At 43.3% G+C, this 19,698-nt stretch overlaps 1 protein-coding gene across 3 annotated transcripts in view; it reads left to right on the top strand.

The window, feature by feature from the left end:
- The window catches only part of SEPTIN5 (septin 5), a 333,604-nt gene extending 314,811 nt beyond the window's left edge, over positions 1-18,793 (top strand). For all 3 annotated transcript variants that reach the window (XM_086942639.1, XM_086942641.1, XM_086942640.1), the window contains 2 exons: positions 11,472-11,574; positions 15,959-18,793. In XM_086942639.1, the coding sequence (XP_086798765.1) occupies positions 11,472-11,574; positions 15,959-16,015 (160 nt within the window). In that variant the 3' untranslated portion in view covers positions 16,016-18,793. The remainder of the gene's footprint in view (positions 1-11,471; positions 11,575-15,958) is intronic.
- Positions 18,794-19,698: the final 905 nt, after the last annotated feature.

Below are 19,698 nucleotides of genomic sequence, written 5' to 3'. Positions count from 1 at the left end.
TCATTCGGGACGATCTTGAAGACAATATGGAAAACCACCAAGCAGCCTTCTAGGCTGGGTTCCTGAGTGGCTACAAAACAAATGAGTTGGAGATGGAAAGGAAAGGAACGGAGCAGATAAGAGGAAGAAGGAGAAAAAGGAAAGAGAGAGTAAAGGTTAGAGGTGAGATGTAAGAGGTAAGAAGCTAGATGTAAGAAGTTGGACGTTAGATGTCCACCACGATGCGGCTTGGCAGTCCCGGTTACGAGTGACTGGTTATTTAAGCTGTGCAAAAGTATAAGCGGCCCCCCTGGAGCTGTAGGAAGAAACTGGGAGCATGAAGTTTCACGGTGGTTTGTGGGTTTTGAAGTAGATATCTTGTAAATTCCAAAGTTTCCTTTGTGAAGTTCGCCCTGGTGTGTTTTGTAAAGTGATATTATCAGCTCCTCGGAGGTTAATCACCCAGTTTAGCCAGCAGGCATAGCTTGCCTTTTTGGTGTCCTTCCAATTATTTAGAACGACTTTCACAGCTGCCGTAAAGAGGAGGTCAAGGAGTGCCCTGTCTATTTCTGGGAGTTGGGTCTCTTTAGTAAATCCGAAAATAAGATAGGGGAGTTCCTTGGCAGGTGAGATATTAAATACTTTGTGGACGAAGTCAAATACCCTTTCCCAAAACAGTGAGACACAGTCGCATTGGAGTATAAGGTGTTCTAGATCTCCTTCTGCACGCTTACAGTTCCAGCAGAATGCGTCTGGGCTGAGTTTATGTGCATATAGGCGAGCCGGCGTCCAGAAGACTTTATGCATGAGCCAGAACTTGGCTTGTGATAACGTAGGGCTTATTTTATGGCTTGTGCAAGATCTCCACGCCGTGGACCACTCCAGCTCTGAGATGGAGAAGGAGGCGACTGACGACCAGAACTGCATTGTTTTGGTATTCAATGTTGATGATTGCGGGCTCAATAATTTGTATAACCTTGAGACCTGGTGGCCTATTTTATTTAGGGAGGAAAGGAGTGAGGGAAGAGCTGGGTGTTTGGATGTCAGTCCCGCTTTTGTAATGGCAGTTTTAACATTGAGGAATATGTAGAAGTCGGAACTATCAAGCCCAAAGTTCGATTGGATTTTCGTAAAGGGTAGAGGGTAGCCATTGTCATAGAGTTGGTGGGGGAAGAAGATTCCCTTCTTGATCCAGGTTGGGTTAAATAGTGGTTTACCTTTGTAGGTGATTGAGGAGTTTTTCCAGATCGCTTCCCACCTAGATTTCCTTATCGTTGAGTCTAACAGTTTATCTACTCTGAGTAGGGCTATTTTGGTGTTAGTAAATATGGGTTTAGAACATGGGATCTGATTCGCTTTCATTGAAAGGATCGAGATGGGAGGCATGCCTTCCAGAAGCGCTTTTTCGACATCCAACCACTCCGGCGAGTAGTCCATTGGGGGGGACAGCCAATAGGATCCTTGTTTCGCTAAAAAGGCAATTTGATATCTTTTAAAGTCAGGGAGGTTGACTCCGCCCATGGATTTATCTATTTTCAGTTTTTGCAGGCTGATACGTGCTTTTTTCCCTTTCCAGATGAAATTGTTAATAGTTTTATCTAATTTATTATGAAATTCTTGGGACAGCATTAAGGGGAGCATGGTAATTAGGTAGTTTACTAGCGGTGTAATCATCATCTTGATGGTCTCCAGCCTACCCCACCAAGTGATGAAGCGGGGTGACCATCCGTCTAGTTGAGTTTTTATTTTTTCGAGAGTGAGTTTCTCATTATGTAGTAGGGTTTCTATGATGGAGCTTCCAAATTCTATACCCAGGTATTTGATGTAGTTGTTTTGCCACACTAGACCTGATAAACCTAAAGATTCTTTATTAGTGAATATGTTGAGGGGTTTAACTTCAGATTTATCCCGATTCAGTTTGTAGCCTGAATGTTTAGAGTATGATTCTATAGAATCCATCAGTGCGGCTATAGAGGTATCAGGGTTTTCAGTGACTATCAGAATATCGTCTGCGTAAGCAGCAAGTTTTACAGTTTTATCCCCGAAGTTGATGCCACTAACATCTGCGTTCTGTTGTATGTCGCAGAGGAGAGGTTCCATTGCCAGAAGGAATAGAGAGGGAGATAATGGGCAACCCTGTCTAGTTCCTTGTTCGAGAAGGAATGGTTCTGATAATGAACTGTTGATGGCAATTCTAGCCGAAGGGGAGGCATACAATGACATGACCATATTAATAAAAGTCTCACCCATGTTGAATATGTGCATGCATTGCCGGAGGAAGAGCCACAACACTCTATCAAACACCTTCTCCGCGTCCAGGGTGATTGCTACAGCGGGGGCATTTGAGATTTTCGATTTCTCCAGTACATGACATAGGAGTCTCGTATTGTCATTAGAAAGGTGATGTTTCAGGAACCCCACCTGTGAGTTATTTATTAGGGCGGGTAAAACTTCGTTTAGCCTTCGCGTAAATCTTGCAGTCCAAATTTATGAGGGATATCGGCCTATAATTCTTAGGAAGTAGGGGGTCTTTCCCATCTTTGGGGATCACTATTATTGTTGCTTCACTCATCGTGGGGGTAATTCTGTTTGACAGTGAAAATGAATGGAACAGTTTAAGGAGTCTTGGGTTAAGTTGTCCTTCAAAGGTTTTATAAAAATTGGCCGTGAAGCCGTCAGGCCCCGGAGCTTTATTGTTCTTTAGTGTTTTGACTGCGGAAGAGATTTCTGTTATAGTCAGTGGGGCCCCTAGTCTGATTTTGTCAGGTTCGGTTAACCGTGGGAGTCTGATTGAGTTTAGATATTTGTTACATTCTTCCATGTCGAATTGGTTATTATTTTTGTAGAGCTCCTCATAAAAGGACTGAAACGTGTGAAGAATGTCTTTCTGTTTGGTTTTGGTGTTATTGGATTGGTCTCTAATCGATGTTATATGGAATTGCTTCCTTTTGTGTTTAAGATAGGAAGCAAGGAGTTTCCCTGCTTTGTTACCCTCACAAAGTCTTAATGCCTTGAATTTGTTAATCCACACTCCTGCTCTTTTACTAAGAATGGCGTTGTATTTATATTTCAGGTTCGTCAGTTGGTCGATGGTAACTTTATTGTTCAGATCACGGGAGTGTTGCAACTCTAGTTGCTTGATTGTTTTCTCTAGAGAGTCCAGTTCGGAGTTTAATTCTTTATTCATACGGGCCCTGATACCTATCAGTTTCCCTCTTAATGTGGCCTTGAACGCGTCCCATACTAAGGCGGGGTCTGTTTCTGTTTGTGAGTTTATCTGGAAATATTCTTGTATGCATTGTTCTATGCTTAATTTGTTCTCTGGCACTGAAAGTATCTCATCGTTGAATCTCCATCGTCTGGGGGGGATAAGAGAATGGGAGCCTGCCAATTGCATATGGATACCCGCATGGTCTGACACCAATATGGGGGCTATATCAGTTTCGTCGATGAGGTGTGTATGAGAGTCGGATATCAAAAGGTAATCAATTCTTGAATAAGAATTGTGAGGAGGGGAGTAGAAAGTGTAGTCACGGACATCTGGGTGTTGGAGGCGCCATGAGTCATGTAGGTGGAATTTGGCACACATTCGTTTCAATGCCTCGTGGGCGCGTGGGGGGTGGTATGTACTTTTGGATTGCCTGTCTAACAAGGGATCTAATGGTAGGTTAAGGTCTCCTCCTACCACTAGTAGTTCATCTTGTGGAATATTTTCAAGTTCTTTCGACACATATTCCCAAAATTCAGGCATATCTGTATTAGGGCCGTATATATTTGCCACATAGATATGGTCCTCGTCTCTTTGAAGGTGTGCAATACTCAGTCTACCCTCGGAGTCTATCGAGTGTCATATCAGGGATAAGTTTGCCTTTTTAGCAACCAGGGTGATCACCCCTTTTTTCTTTTGATTCGCGGGGGAGCAAAGTGTCAGTGAGATCCAGTTTTGTTTAAGATTGTCAGCATCAATCTGGGATAATTTGGTTTCCTGCATGAGTATTATGTCTCCTCTAGTCTTGGCTAAGTAATTTAAGATTTTTTTGCGCTTTACTGGGTGATTAAGCCCCTTAACGTTTAGCGAGACAATATGTAGAGAGGCTGCTAAGTTCTTATCTGAAGCCATGTTTATTTGTTCGGATTATTGTGGTGATGGGCCGCCACGAGATATTGTGTGGATATGGTCTTACTGTAACGTGAATTTCCGCACACCTAGGTAGTCCGTGTTCTATGGAAGCACCAATAGATAGCGCTGCAAGCCTAGTAAGGCCTTGGGACGCGTAGCACACATCGCGGTGGTAGAGAATAATTAGTAAGTAAGAGGAAGGAGTGAAAGTGCGAGTAGATAAAGAAAGGAAAGAAAGAAGAGTAAAGAGTAGATGAAGAGTAGTACATCGCAGAGATACACCTGAAACAACTGTTTTTTCAACCCTAGAGCCCTCCCCCCCAACTGAGTCAACCCCTCCTTGCAGCCCTCTCCCCTCCCACCCCAACCCCCCCTCCCCAAAACTCGAACTGAAGAGCTGCGACAGCAGTGTCGTCTGCGCCCACACAGGGACATATGTAATAAAGATGATAGATGACCCATAGTACGGTATCCTTCTGATATATTTTGTGTTCAAACATCTTGGTAAAATTCTGATAACATTAAGAGATTAAGAGATAAAGCAACTTAAGTACATACAACTTTTATCATTTAACCCTTTGACTCAGTACTTCGGGCACTCCGAAGGATGTCCGAAGTAACGCCATATTTGAAGGAATTTACAAAGTAACCGTAGAACTTCTTACTTAGAGAGCCCCTCTTTTTTTGCATTTGATAGCTGGAATTATTGCTAATAGTTTCGGTTACATCATAACGTAAGGCTAAGTGCAAACAATCAAGCGTGTGTCTCTTGCTTAAAGCTAAGTAAAGCAACTACCTGGTAGATCACCCTCGTATTACAATCGGCTCACATCAAGTTGTCGGTGATATTTAACGTACAATAAAACTCATCGACTTATAGGCAGCCAAAGTGTTAAGAGGCACAAGACAGTTGATCACTGTAAGTAGTGCATTGCAGTGCTGGAGCCCTCTCCTCCTTCATCTCCCAGCGTTCAGACATACCTGTCTCTATATGACTGTATGTAGACAATATATTGTAAGTCGCTTGTTTAGTCCCACAGCAGAATGTCAACAGGCTATCAGTAGTAGCTGATGGTCCTAGGAACTCTAGATACTTATAGCTAGTGATAGTTAATGATTGCTAATGATGTGGGGCGCAACTCAGTTTAGCCCTGCACGTAGAGAAGACCATGTTTACAGATTACAGAGTACAGAGTACGATCAGTGAGGCTAAGTTTTGTCTATGGAAGACAATGAGAGTCGAGGGCATGCTGTTAAATGCCGTTAAGGCTGGAGGCTGGAGTGGCAGGCCGCCTGTATTCACAGTTCAGCATTCGGACGTACCTGTCAATAAGATCGTTAAAGACGAGGGCTATAGATAGTCCTAACTGCCCTTTTTCTTGGGCATCTGTTTTTCTTTTATTGGATTGACCCCCAAACGTGTCCATTTCTTGTTGTGGTTTGTCGCTTAGGTAGCATGCTAAGTCGTGCGGATTGGTGAATAGATGGGAGCGGCCATGGTCTGAGATCTTGAATTTTGCTGGGCCTGCAAAAGAAAACTGAATATCTTTCGCCCGTAATTGCTCTCGTAGTGAAAGGAAGCCTTTCCGTGTTTCCACCGTTTCCCTTGAATAATCCTGGGTAAATGTGATTTTGTTACCTTCCCAGCTGATGTTGTGGTTTGTTCTAGCATACCTTAGAATGGCTTCCGCGTGCTGGAACCTCAGTGGTTTGCATATGAGAGGTCGAGGGCCTCTCATTGTGCGGTGTGGGAAGGTCGGCACTCTATGGGCTCTGTCTAGCTCCAATCCGTGCTGGAATTGTATCCCCGTAACAGAGGGAATCCACGCTTCCAGAAATGCTATGCACGAGTCAGCGTCCTTTTCTGCATTTTCTGGGATCCCGAAGATTCGCACATTTCCTCTTCTGTTGCGATCTTCCAATTCCGAGGTTTGGCGTCTGAGATCGTTGGTGGTTGTTTGGAGACATTGCCTATAATAACACTTTTAATTGGTGCAGAACAGTTTTGGTTTCATAATGATGAAATCCCTAGTCTTGTGACCTGAAAATAACACTTCTCATTGGTTCAGGACATTTTTTTTTTCCAAATGATGAAAGACCCCACCTTTTTTCCTTATTCTGACTTTGTCCTTTGACTGAGGAAGACCTGTTTTTGAAATCTTTTAGGTATATTTTATCTTTTTGAAATGGCTACAGTTGCAGCATCAGCTGGAGCATCTGCACCACCACCACCACCAAGAGGACCACCACAACATCACATTGGTGGTCAAGAAGAAGAAGAGGAGGAGGGGACGAGGAGGAGGTGGCTGGAAGAACACAATACCCCATACCAACCCAAGCCACACATTGTATGGGAGTTTTTTTCATCCCTGAGGGAAAAAAGAAAGTGAATGAGGCAAAGGTGACTTGCCTTATCTGTGACATGGAACTCTCAAGGGGTAACCCAAATAAAAAATATTCATTTGGGAACAATACCATGCTAAGGCACATGCAGCACAAGCATCCTAACAACTATGCTGCCGCAGAGATGAGAGAACAGGCCAGCAACCCTCCCCAATCTACACCCAGCACCTCCAAACGAAAACAACCCACTCCATCGGGACCAGAGACAAGGGAGACAATCCCTTGCATTCAACCACGATTTGGAGAATTTAGGGTCACCTGTATTTTTTTGTGGTAAGACCATCTCCTATGGTGAGCAGAGCCTAAAGCTCATCCTCCTTGCTGGTGACAACCACAATTGCCCCAAAAAACCCAAATTTTTTCCTGATTTTTTTTTGCTCCTGTTGAGCCATTTTCAATTCCCTGTTTTTTGTTTCTCCCCATAAAAATAACCAAAAAAATACAAAATAGTTCATAAAAGCCAAAAAAAGTACAAAATGTTCAAAAAACATTTAAAAAAATATAAAACAACAAAAAGAAGAAAAAAACAGTTCTTTTTAGAAATACCTCCAATTTCTAAAAAAAAGGCTACATTTTTTTAAAACTCTATCATTCATTTTTCCCCATGGCACGTTCCCTGGTCCGCTCCCCGGTGCGCGTACCGGGCGCTCCCCCCGCGCAAATCAAAAAAAAAATTTTTTTCACCCGCGGGGCCCTTTTATAGCCCCCACATCAAACCTAGGGGGTCAACGGGGGTCTACTCTGCGCCCTTATGGTCATTTACCCCTTTGTTTTTCCCACCTCTTGTCTCGATCCTACTGAGACACAAGATGGCGGCCGCTCCGGAATGTTTAGAATGTTTACAGACACCCGAGAGCCAATCAGCTTTCCGTGCGCACCTCGCGTGGCGCGCCCAGAGCGCTCCCCGGTGCACGTACCGGGGCGCTGCCATAGATATATATATTTTTTTGAACCTAAATTACTCATAATCCACTGGAGCACATATCTTGAGACATAGCAAAGGCACATCGGGCTACCAGTCCCTACAATTTTGCCAAGTTTGGTGGAAATCCATTCAGCCGTTCGGGCTAAAAGTGAGGTCGACCGCCCTATGGAAATTAACATGGGGAAAACACATTTTGGGACCCCCCTTTTATCTCGGCCCCCGCTTGACGAATCCCCCCCAAACTTTCATGGAAGGACCGGAGCGCCGCGAGGCAAATTTGAGGACATTTTCAGGCAGATTCCTCAACCGGCGCCAAAGTTATTCACAATAGAATGTTGAGATTTTGCATTGAAAATAATCCTAACTATAACTACCTACTGGCGACCGCCAGTAGGTAATATATATATATATATATCTCCAAAACGCCTTTCCACCAACTGTCGCTCCTCTTATCCTCGGGTGCCTCCTTACCGCACGGTGGAGTGCGTATACTTTGCCAAACATACAGTTCAAATCCTCATGAACAGCTCCTCAATTAAGGACACACCAGTCATTCTTCGTAGTCCCATTGCCATATTTTAATCCTAGCGTTCACATATGCCAAGTCAACAAACGTGTTTTGGCGTTGCCACCTTCGTCACTGACGAAGGCTGCAACGCCGAAACGCATTAAACTCGTTAGAGTTTAGTTCTTCTACAAAACTCTTTGCTTCTGTGCCTGACCAAACTACAAAAATATCATCAATGTACCGGACCCATTTGATCACTTTTTCTTTGTACATTGATGATCTGTATACCACTTCCTCCTCCCAGTACCCCATGAAAAGACCGGCAAAGCTCGGCGCAAAGCAAGTCCCCATGGAAGTACCGAGGACTTGCCGATAGATTTCACAATCGAAGAGGAAGTAGTTTTGGGTCAAACAAATTTCCATTATGTTCAGTAGCATTTGCGTATGGTAGAGGTATGAGATTGATCTTCTAGATAAAAAATGCTTACAGGCTGCTAGTCCTAGTGTGTGTGGGATACAGGTATATAGTCCAATCACATCTAAGGATAGTAAAGTGTAATTCTTCTCCCATTTCAATGTTTTTAGGAATCTTAAAAAGGCTCCTGAATCTTTTATGTAGGACGGCAGGTTCTGAACCCAACTCTGCAGGAAAAAATCTACATACCGTGAAGCATTTTCAAGGCAGCTCCCTATTGACGAGACAATTGGTCTCCCTGGTGGGTTGTTCCGGTCCTTATGGATATTCGGCAGAAGATACAACGCCGGAATTCTTGGGGACTTACTCTCTAGAAATTTAAATTCCTCAGTTTCTATGAGCCCCTTCCCCTTCCACTCTTGAAGCAATGCATGGAACATCTTCAATGACGCCGCATATTCCATGCAATTGCTTCTACAGTTTTTCGTGTGGTCTGACAGTTGTCTTAATCCTTTTTGTATGTAGTTAGTTCTTGACTGTACAACTACATTTCCTCCCTTGTCCGATTTTTTATCACTATTGTGATATCGTTCTTTAGATTCAGTAGTGCCTTTCTCTGCTGGGTATTTATGTTATTCCAGCCTTTTAGTTTTCTGTTGTTCGAGATATGTTGCAACTCTTTACTCATACCCCTCTCAAACACATCAATAACATCATTTTTCAATTGTGGAAGGAAAGTTGAATTTGGCTAAAGCCGCTGTTAGCGCTTAAGTTCAAAGGTATGTTTTCAGTTTCGAAACTTTCATAAGGACAGCTTGTATCTTCTGCTTCCTCTGCTAAAACCTTCAATGAGTGCACTATTTCTGCCTCTGCAATGCTCATGCTATTTGGCTTCTCTCTAGGTGTTACAGATTTATCTGTTACCTTGCTGGCAAACCAGAGGAAGAGAATATGAAATTGTGACAGCCGGCATTAGGGATGAATAATGAAGAGAATGGCATTTTGGAAATTGGAATTCAGTGGGGACTATGAGGTTAAGCCCGCTTGGGCAGAATAACTCATTGGAAAAGGAACTGATAAAATAAGCCCACTGGGGCTAGACACCTGTATGCGCTCTATGAGACACGATAGAGAAAAGCTTAAACCGCTGTGAGGTTCACCGGCAAGAAGCTGGAAAAAAGTTCTGTTTAAAATCCGGTGGAATGTAACTTGATATACAATGCCCAATAATCAATTTATGTTTAATTGAGAGCATATAAAAATCCTAAATGAAATTCTCAAGCCTATGAATGCTGATGGGCTGTGTATCAATTCAAATGAGTATATGTTTATGTTTTCATTAGTAACTATTCACATTATGATTTGGCAGCGCTAGTCTGCTTTCTATGGTTACTCACAAAAATGTCACATGTTAATTTAAAGCCTATCGAAATCGAAACACTTTCACTCGTGAGCAAGGGAGTGAAGCACCTGAAACGCGTAGAGTTTTGGCTGCCTTTACACTGCAGTAAAGGCTATTTCTCCAGCAAGAAGTGTTCGTGCGTTCCTTGACTTGAAGCGAAAAGGTCAGGATTTGAATTGATTTATAGGCTCGCAACCTGCACGCGAACCGCCTTCGTTTAGAGGCTTAAGTAGAGCGGACCTCGGCGACTGCTTGGCTAATTGAATTGATATATAGATATATCTATATATATATATATTACCAAACAACAAGTCCTTTATCCAACAGATATTAAATCAGCACTCCAGGGGTTTTTCAGGCAATTTTTCTTTTTTTGTGATGATATCTACGCATTTCGGCTGCTGCTCACAGTCTTGCTTACGATACTGAGCCTCATTTTTTTCTCAATTAAATACACATACATTGCAAAAAAGAATTCACACAGACAGAGGACAGTTATGATTGTAAAACGAGGAAGTACACTTGTTTACTACAGGCGCTAATTTAGAAGAATTCTTATTGCACATAATACTGCTTAATTTTCGTTTTTCATTGTATAATACCTCATTAAAATGCATTTGACTTGGACTGTTCCATATCAATTAATGAATTTTAAAAATTAGTAATACATTATTAAAGGAAAGTTCCTAATTTTTGAAGTGTGTTTGTGCTTATTGTTCTTCAGCTGCCAATTCACACCTAGAATTTCTATTTCTAAGTGTATCCCACAGTATCCGCCTCTCTTACTTAAAGTGCCAGTGCTAACTTTATTTTTCTATTTTTTTAATCTCATTCTCGGTTTGTTTTCACAAGAAGAGTAGAATTTTTGGGTGATTTTTCATCTTACTTCCTTCCCTTCCAATTCCCTAATTTCCACTTTCTTAAAGTGCTATTGCGCAATCATTTTTAATATAAAGTGCTTTTAACAATAAAGTGTTGGTGCCCACTGTCCCCCTCCAAACTTATTTTATATATATATATATATATATATATATATATATATATATATATATATATATATATATATATATATATATATATATATATATATATATATATATATATATACATACATACATACCTGGTGTTGCTTTGGATTGGCACTTGTTATTCATTACTCTGTGTGACTGTCATTTACATTTGCTTCCACCGAGCACAGCATGGGCCAATGGGCCAGCCCGCTTTAGTCAACGGCTTCTTGCACTATGAGTGACAGCATTTTGCCTCATCACATGTGCACATCCACCTAAAAAAAATTCTGAGCCGGGAATGGAGGGCCAATACTTTGCATTGCAAATATTTTTTCTTTACGTTCCTTACCATTTTTTATTTTATTTCTCAGCTTTTAGTGTTTAAACTATGTCTTTAGTGTGTAGTAATTCAGACCCAATAGTACACCTTTTCACATCCACAAAAAACACATTTTCCCCTGATGTGCATTGAGAGCAAAAATATAATACACTAAGTGCACCAGTCTCCTGAGGATCAACAATGCTGGACTGTCAAAATCGTATGCTTTGGCTTTTTTATATTTTAAATGTTTACTTCACGCATAAGGCTGCTGTGTTTTCCTGTATTTGTGTGGAATATGCTTGCAATAACACATGAAAATAAATAACCATCAGCCTGCCAAGGCCTAACCTATTGGCTATGCCAATGCTTGTTTCTTTTTGTTTGCAGTAAACTTACTCAGGACAACAGGATAGAGAGTCCGCTGCCCATGCTGTCCCTGCCCACCCCGGATGGCGAAACGGAGAAGCTGATCAAGATGAAGGACGAAGAGGTATGCGAGCCTGTGCGGGTCCGCATGCAATGCGCCCCACAACTCTAAAGATACACCTCTGGTCCCCAACTGCCCCATCCAGCATGAGAGAGTCCTCTCCCAGCTCGTTCACAACTAGAATAATCAGAAATGTAAAACAGACTGAGTGCTGCCATGTTTCATAAAATACTACTTGCTGCAGCTTTGTGGTCTACACCAGTGCTTAATTTGTAAAACAGTAAGTGCCGGGGCTCTAGTCAGCAGGCCACTTCCGCTTGCACCGCTCATTGCCGCTGTCAATTACAGTAACAGCCTAACTAATAAGTCACCCTCCTACAAGTGTGACAACTCTAACAATTTTAGAACCCCAAAGTTAAAAGAATGGCTTTGGCAGCAGTTACTAGTCTTCATGTATATTGAAATATAAACAACTGTTTATGTGCTCATCTCTGAATAAAAAAAAACAGCGACACCATGTGGCAGACTGTCATGGGTACCGGTGCTGAACAATTAAGGGCCGGTACTGAGCCCCAAAAACCCCAGACTCAAATTAATCCCTTCTACAACCCTAATAGGGCCGGTAAGTCTCATAAGTTGACAACAGGTGCAAATAACATCAGCTCAAGTTGTCATGTGTATCTTTATACAGAATGATGAACTTGGTAGTAAGTAACTGGGACTAATGTGAGAAAACAGTTTTCAAATCAATTCAGCTCCAGGCTGGAGTAAGTGCTGTGCAAACGCCAATGCAAGTGTAACGTGCCCTAAGTTCCTTTTTTAATTTCTTGTTTTATAGGGATGTCAGATAATCGTAGGTTTGATCCTATCAATATATATACAACTACTATTTAGGTCTCCTAAGAAGTTGTTATTCAGGAAGTATAATGTTAATCATGAGCTTCAAAAGATTAACCGGACTATGGTTCTGATTTAGATCTCGGCGGACGGGTTACTCAGTCACAACGGCGACGGATATCTCGTCCGCCGAAATACAAATCGCCTTCTATCCTACTTGATTTATAGATTGCCGGACAGGGTATTTGTAACAGTTGTTACAGAGTGACCCATGCGTTATATCTAAATTTGCCCCCATGTGCTAAAAATGGGTCAATGGTTGCCATTCTATGTACTTAAAGTGCTAAGAACTAATTTAAAACTTATCAGCATTAAAGGAATAATAATGGATAGATTTATTTGATAAGAAATCTATGAGTACTTCTAAATTCGAAGGATATTGGAAAATATGGAAACCATGGGAGAAGATGAGTGTATATCATTGGCCGTTTCCATCTCCTGAGGCCAGATCCAATCCGCCGTCGCTCTGGAAAGAAAGAGCGGATGAACTATACCCAGGTCTATTAAGGGTTTGTACAGTGCCATAGTATGGAAAAAAGCATTAATTACCCTAGGGAAGAAGAATGTAAACGTAAATCCGTATTTGTAAAGCGCAAACTACTCACCCTTATGGGTCTCAAGGCGCTGTGGGCCGTCGTGGAAATTAAGTGAGCTATTGCACAGAGTCACATGGTGTTGAGCTGAGCTGCCCCTGGAGCCGGGGATCAAACCGTGAACCCAGTGCTCCTAAGTTAGTTGCCCTGGCCGCTGCACCACACCTCTCCACAACCATCAGCTAACAGATATGACCTCAGTAACTACCGACCAATCTCTCAGCCTCCATACCCTGTAAAGGTTGTAGAAAAATGTGTAAGCAAAAATTAGCTAACTATCTAAAAAAAACTAAATATCCTAGAAATTGAACAGACTGGTTCTAGACCAGCACATTGTGCCAAACAGCTCTAATTCATGAATGAAAGAACTGAGGAATATGGTAGACAGAGGGCGGGTGGTAGTATTGATTTTATTAGATCTATCCGCTGTTTTTGATACTGTCAACCAACAAATACTACTCAGCAGACTGGAAGAGATAGGGATGGAAGATGCTTTTCTGAATTGGGTGTAATCATACATGTCAGACATCAAGCAATTGCACTTCTGCCCTTTCGATCAGAGTTTAAGGAAGTTACCCATAGGGTCCCCAAAGTTCGGACTTCAGTCACTACAGGCCTCAGAGATGCCTTAGATCTTCGTGAGCTATCCTAGTACCTGTTCCAAGTTTCAGGAAGGTAAGGTCTGGCGGTAAGTCCTTCCACGTTAAGGCAGCTCGGCTATGGTACAAACTACCAGCCCCTCTAGGAACTAATGGAAACCTGTACAGCTTAGGAACAGCCTACACACTTGGCTCTTCCCTAAGAAGACACCTGATCCTGACCAATCTCTCTGTAGCAGACTTGAGAACATTTCATGTGTTAACAGGCAACATACGAGCAGCATGACACCTGTAACGGTGAACGTAGAACTTTAAAAAAGCTTGTCAATAATAATAATAATAAAGGGATGGGTCGGTACCATATTCACCTTATAGACAAAGAATACATTCAGGGCCTGAATCACAAACCTAAACTTACGCTTTTGTTTAAGTTTATGATTTTTTGCTATTCACAAAGGAATTTTAGGAATAGTATCTTTATGACTGCAGAGTCCGCACTCATGGTGGAGATCCCCACACAAACAAAGATAGGCTGTCCTAAAAATAGTGCTTGTAAATTTCCTTGGGCATTGCAAAAAATCGTAAACTTACACAAAAGTGTAAGTTTACCTTTGTGATTCAGGCCCTCAGTTTCTAGTGGGAGCATTGCTTAAATGCTATTTACATCCACTTCAGCACTTACTTATGCGTTCCTCTGAATGAATGAATGAATGAATTAATGAATGAATAAAAATGAAAATGGATTTTTATAGCGCGAATTGCTGCCCTGAGGCGTCCAAGCGCTAGAGGAACCAGATGGAGGAGAAATGAGGATAGCAGACTGGGAGGAGGGGGGTGGGGCTGAATTGTTTAAGGGGATTTGAACAGATGTGTTTTTAATTGTTTGCGGAAAGAGGCAAGGTCATGCAAGGTCAGGCAAGGATGATATTGGCTAACTAGGCTACGCGTGATTTGGGGCCCCGGGTCCCAGAAGGCCTGGTGGGCAATGCACATTGCTTTGAAAGTGACTCTCTTGCGTACTGGGAGCCAGTGAAGGCTGGTCAGTGCCTCCCTGACTGGGGTTCTGCGGGGGATTTGCAGTAGGGTACGGGCAGCACAGTTTTGTACCAGTTGTAGTCTATTCAATGTGTACTCTGGGGCTCCCAGATAGAGGGCGTTGTTCGAGTCCAGACGTGACTGTATTATGCCCTGTATGGCTGTTTGCTTTGCCTCCATTGGGAGCAGAGGAAGAACTTTCTTCAATGTCCTGAGTAGTCCAAAGCAGGTGGCGGAGAGCTTTGTGGCCTGAGTGTTAAGAGAGAGATTCCTGTCCAGCCATACCCCTAGGCTTTTGATGTTTTCTTTCGGAGCCGGGGGGGGGGGGGGCCTAGACAGGTGGGCCATAATGAATTGAAGAAGGTCGGGTCAGCCGGGCCCAGGAGCATGAGCTCCGTTTTGTCACCGTTGAGCTGTAGTGATGACAGGGTCATCCAGGACTTCACCTCCTCCAAGCATTTTGTTAGTCCACCTGAAAGTGGGTGTTGAGCTTCCTGCGCTAGAGAGACCACCAGCTGGGTGTCGTCCGCATAGGAGATGATCTTAACAGTGGCGACTGCTAAAAGGGAAAATCAAAAAAAGGTGCCTGCATCTTTCAAAGACACACAGTCATGGCGATGCACGTGCATGCTTTCAAAATGACTTAGCTGGCCGCGTCATTGCGCCTTTTTTAAATGTGGCTTTTTTTTTTTTTACTTCTGGCCATACTGGCCAAAGATGAGACCTATTGTTTTTGCTATGCTTGTCTGTCCTTATTCCCCCAACACTCAGTGCCTTTTGTCACTTTTTCATCCTCATTGAAATGGTCACATCCTTTATACAATCTTCCTCGTCTATCAATCACTTGCTTTCACAATTTTGTTTTTTCCTGCTCTCATTCTCGCATACATTTGCTCCCTTTTCCTGCTCTTTCTCCTTTTTCCCTCACTCACTCTCACACCACATTCCCACCTTATCCTCCCCTTTCAAGAATGTGCTTTTTCCTTGCACACTTCAGCACCCTTTTGTTATTCTTTGATTCTTGCTTCTTCGCTGGCTCGCACACTTTTCCTACTCATTCGTGTTTGTCCGTGACACACTCTTACATCATTTTTTCAGCTTTTTCATCCAAACTCACACACTCATATACTTTTGCTACCATATCCCTGTCACTCATTAACTGTCCCAACATTTTAAAATTTTCTCTTACTTTACTCATCATGTTCTCTCAGTCTTTCTTCCCTTTCATGTCCTTGATCCCTCTCATGCTGTGACACTTTTTTTCCCGCTCTTTTGTCCCCACTCTTGCACACACTCTCACACTTTCCTCTTCTCCTTCCGTAGCTGCGGCGGATGCAGGAGATGCTGCAGAAGATGAAGTTACAGATGCAGGAGCAGTGAGGACCAACTCCCTTTGGTCTCCCAGAACCCGGGGACCCTCTACCTTCGACCCAGGCCCGCTGGGAGCACAGGCAGCACATGGCACAGAGACTTGTGGGCATCGCCTTCCCAAGGGCACCTTATTTATTCTCAACGGCGGCGAGAGCATCCCCTTCCCGGATGGCAGCGGTCAGATGGCGGTCGTACAGGAAGCTGGTTTTTGTTTTTGCCAAGATTCTTGCTCTGCGCCTCCACCGCCTCCGTTTTCAGTTGTACTAGAAACTCTTTTTTTTTAATTATCTTTTATTGTACATTATTTAAGTTCTTGTTTTTACTGACTTTGGATTTGATTTGTTTTCCTGCACGTCATTGGTCGTTCACAGTGCCCGTTCAGTATTCCCCGCCTGCCTTCCTAATCCTATGCAGCTACATCCGGTGTCAGCCTCCGCCAATCCTTATTCCAGACTCTTCTGCGCTCGTTCATATCGGCTTCACCTCACCTGTGGCGCATTTATTGGCTAGTATAGGGTATGGTTCCGCACCCTCAAGATGGCCTCGATTATGAGTGTCCCAGTACCAGTGTGATATATATTGCACATTTAACGCACTCAGGGCCGGCCTTGGGGATGGGTGAGCTGGGCCCTGCCCCAGGGCACCAATATTCGTAGGGGCCCAGCAGTGAGCTACCTGACTTAATGTGATGCAAACAGCCGCTCGTCCCTCCCACTTGGTCTCGATCGGGTCCTGTTAACGACTTTGTAATGAGCCCTTAATGTACCTCAGCATAACTGTTAGCACCCCATCAAACCCATACCCTCCTCCTATCTTCCTCACACCTCCTGCTGTTACGAGCCCCCTCAACAAACACCACATTTGCTTTTTGCCAAGGCACTGTCCCAGTCAATCCGATTTAGGGCCGGCCTTGTTTGCACCAATACCATTGGGTCGATAAATAGCAACTAGTAAGAGTTTTCCCCAGTAAAATTGGAATTGCATCAAGATTTTGGATCATTATGGGCCAAAATACACATTTCATGATACATTCTAGGGCCCCTTCACCAGTTTGACTTGCTAATATTTACCTGGGGAAAACTCTGAGGGATGGGGAAAACTTTCACCTGCGTGTAATTGTGTCACCTGCACAGGAAAGGTTTTACAGAGGCACTTGTAATGGAGGCCTAACTGTTTCTAGGCCTCAAATCCCTCCCCAAAGGGGCGTGGGTCCCATTGTACGAGGATGTGAGACCGGGGATCAGACTGTTTGTCTCTAAAATTGAATATTTCTCTGTCTGGGCCCTTCAAGGGTATTATTGATCATTGCTTGAGATAATTGAGGGTATTTATGAGATAATGTTACCCAACCACATGACTTGGACTGTTAGACAACATATAGTGATGTGAAAACAAAGAGGCAGGCATGGCTTGGTTATGCCTAATTTGGGGGTACCTCAGCCCCTATTTTGGATGATGTCTAAACCCCCCATCCTTCTAAGCAACATTCCAAAGTGTCCCTGTACTCTGACTGTTAGCTCAAAATGGCCCTGTTCCCCCTACCTCCAGCCAAGCACCATCACCACCATCTCAAAATTTGCTAATCATTCTCCTGCCACTCCAAATCACGTAGTGCCCTGCCCTACTGTACTTACAAAGCATGTCTGTTGTCCTGCTCTACTGTAGTTACAAAGCATGTCTGTGTCCTGCCCTACCGCAGTTCCAAAGCATGTCCAGGGTTCTGCCCTATTGTGATCATAAAACACACCTTATGTCCTGTCCTTCTGTCATCACAAACCATATCCACTGCCCTACCCTCCTGTTATCACAAAACATATCTACTGCCCTGCCCCCTGTTATCACAAAACATAGCTACTACCCTGCCCTCCTGTTATCACAAAACATATCTCCTGCCCTCCTTTCATCACAAACCATATCCAGTGTCCTGCCCACCTGCGACCACAAAACATATCTACTGCCCTGCCCTCCTGTTATCACAAAACATATCTACTGCCCTGCCCTACTGTCATCACAAAACATGTCCACTGTCCTGCCTTCCTCTCATCACAAACCATATCTAGTGTCCCCAACTCTGCAACCACAAAAAGGCATGACTGCGGCCCTCCCCATTCAAAGCCTACCTAATGACCCCCTCCCCGCCCCTACTGAAATGACACAGCACAGTGGGACCCCCAGTCCAATCCATCCCCTGCACACCTGGCGCCCTCCCCCTTTCAAAAAGCACTGACCTTTTCGGCCTCTCGTTTCAGTTTTAAAAGATTCCCCGTGTCTGCCCTCCCATCAGTTGAAAGCAAAGCCCCTGTCCTTCCTCGCCCCTACTCAGACCATAAAGGTAGCCACATGGTCTTAATGTGGCCTGCGCCAATGGAGAGCTTACTTGGATGCCCTTTAAACTGTGCATACGTCATTGCAGGGCGATTATTTGTATACACCAGCTGCCACTTGAAATGCTTCAGTGAGAATCAGTTGAGAATAGAGGAAGGAAACAGTGCGACTGATGTATTCTGTTTGTGACTTGTCCGCTCAGTGGCAGTGGTATGACACCATGTGTTATTTTAGGCAAGCTCCCCCACCTCCAATGTAGAGAAATTCGGCCTTGCTGTCAAACAGAGGCCAGATCACACCGTGAGTCTGAGATTAGCGCCCCCTATCGCCGATGAGTGCTCCAACATTCCGGTTTTTATGAGACATTTACAATACATATTGTGTTCATCCATGTTTCTAACTTACTTATTCTCATCCAACCATAATAAAATTGTGCATTACTTAATTTACAAGGAGCAGCTGAAGTTCTGTAAGCTTTCGTTTTTCTAGAAAAGCATCGAGTTATATGAGGTGGATGTTGGCCGACAGTTATGATCCATCTACAGCTCGGGATTAAATGTGGTTCAAAAAAGGGAACAAAAATAACAGCAAACAAGCATTGGCATAGTCAATAGGTCTTGGCTTTATGAGTATTTAGTTATGCAGCACAATATCCTTGGTGCAACAACATCAACTGTTGCATGGCAAAACACTTATAAGGACCCAAAGGCGAGATCTATTGGCTATGCCAATGCCTGTTTAAATTAGTTTTAGCCACACTGCATAACATCCACGCTGCTTTACAGCATGGCTGCAAAACATTACCAAAGCCAATAGCTCTCCTAGGTGACAACTATTGGCTTTGCCAATGCTCATTATTTTGGGCAGACTGTTTCATGATCGAGCTGGCACAATGTAACTTGCTTAGAATCACACCAACCGCCAGTGAGGAGGCTAGATCACCAAACTGGATCAGATGCCTCTGATGTGCAGGGATATCAGGCCCGACTGAGAGTTCCATCAAGAGAGAGAGGGACGGTCTTTAGATTTACAAATGCCGCACCATGGATGTGGGAAGATCACCCCCTCCTTCCACATTCAAACAAACCCTCCAGCAAAAGAAGTAGAGGGGGACAATTATCACTGGTAATTAATAAAGCACGAGGCAAGAGGCACTCCGAGTGTCCAAATTTAGTGTGATGGTGCCTGCACTGCAATATTTAGCATGGGCAATTAGAAACAAAAAGGATCCTTTATATGAGAGAAGAGGATTAACCCTTAACTGGAAAGATATCATGGTACAGGGACTAATTGTTAAGTCACTAAAAGCAGATAATGAGGCTATTAAGTGAAAAAGTGAGGGAATTTTCAGTCTCAACTACTAACTT

The sequence above is a fragment of the Lissotriton vulgaris genome, chromosome 11 (assembly GCF_964263255.1).
Source record: "Lissotriton vulgaris chromosome 11, aLisVul1.2, whole genome shotgun sequence".
NCBI classification, from domain to species: Eukaryota; Metazoa; Chordata; class Amphibia; order Caudata; family Salamandridae; genus Lissotriton; species Lissotriton vulgaris.
This window is presented reverse-complemented; position numbering and strand designations above follow the sequence as displayed.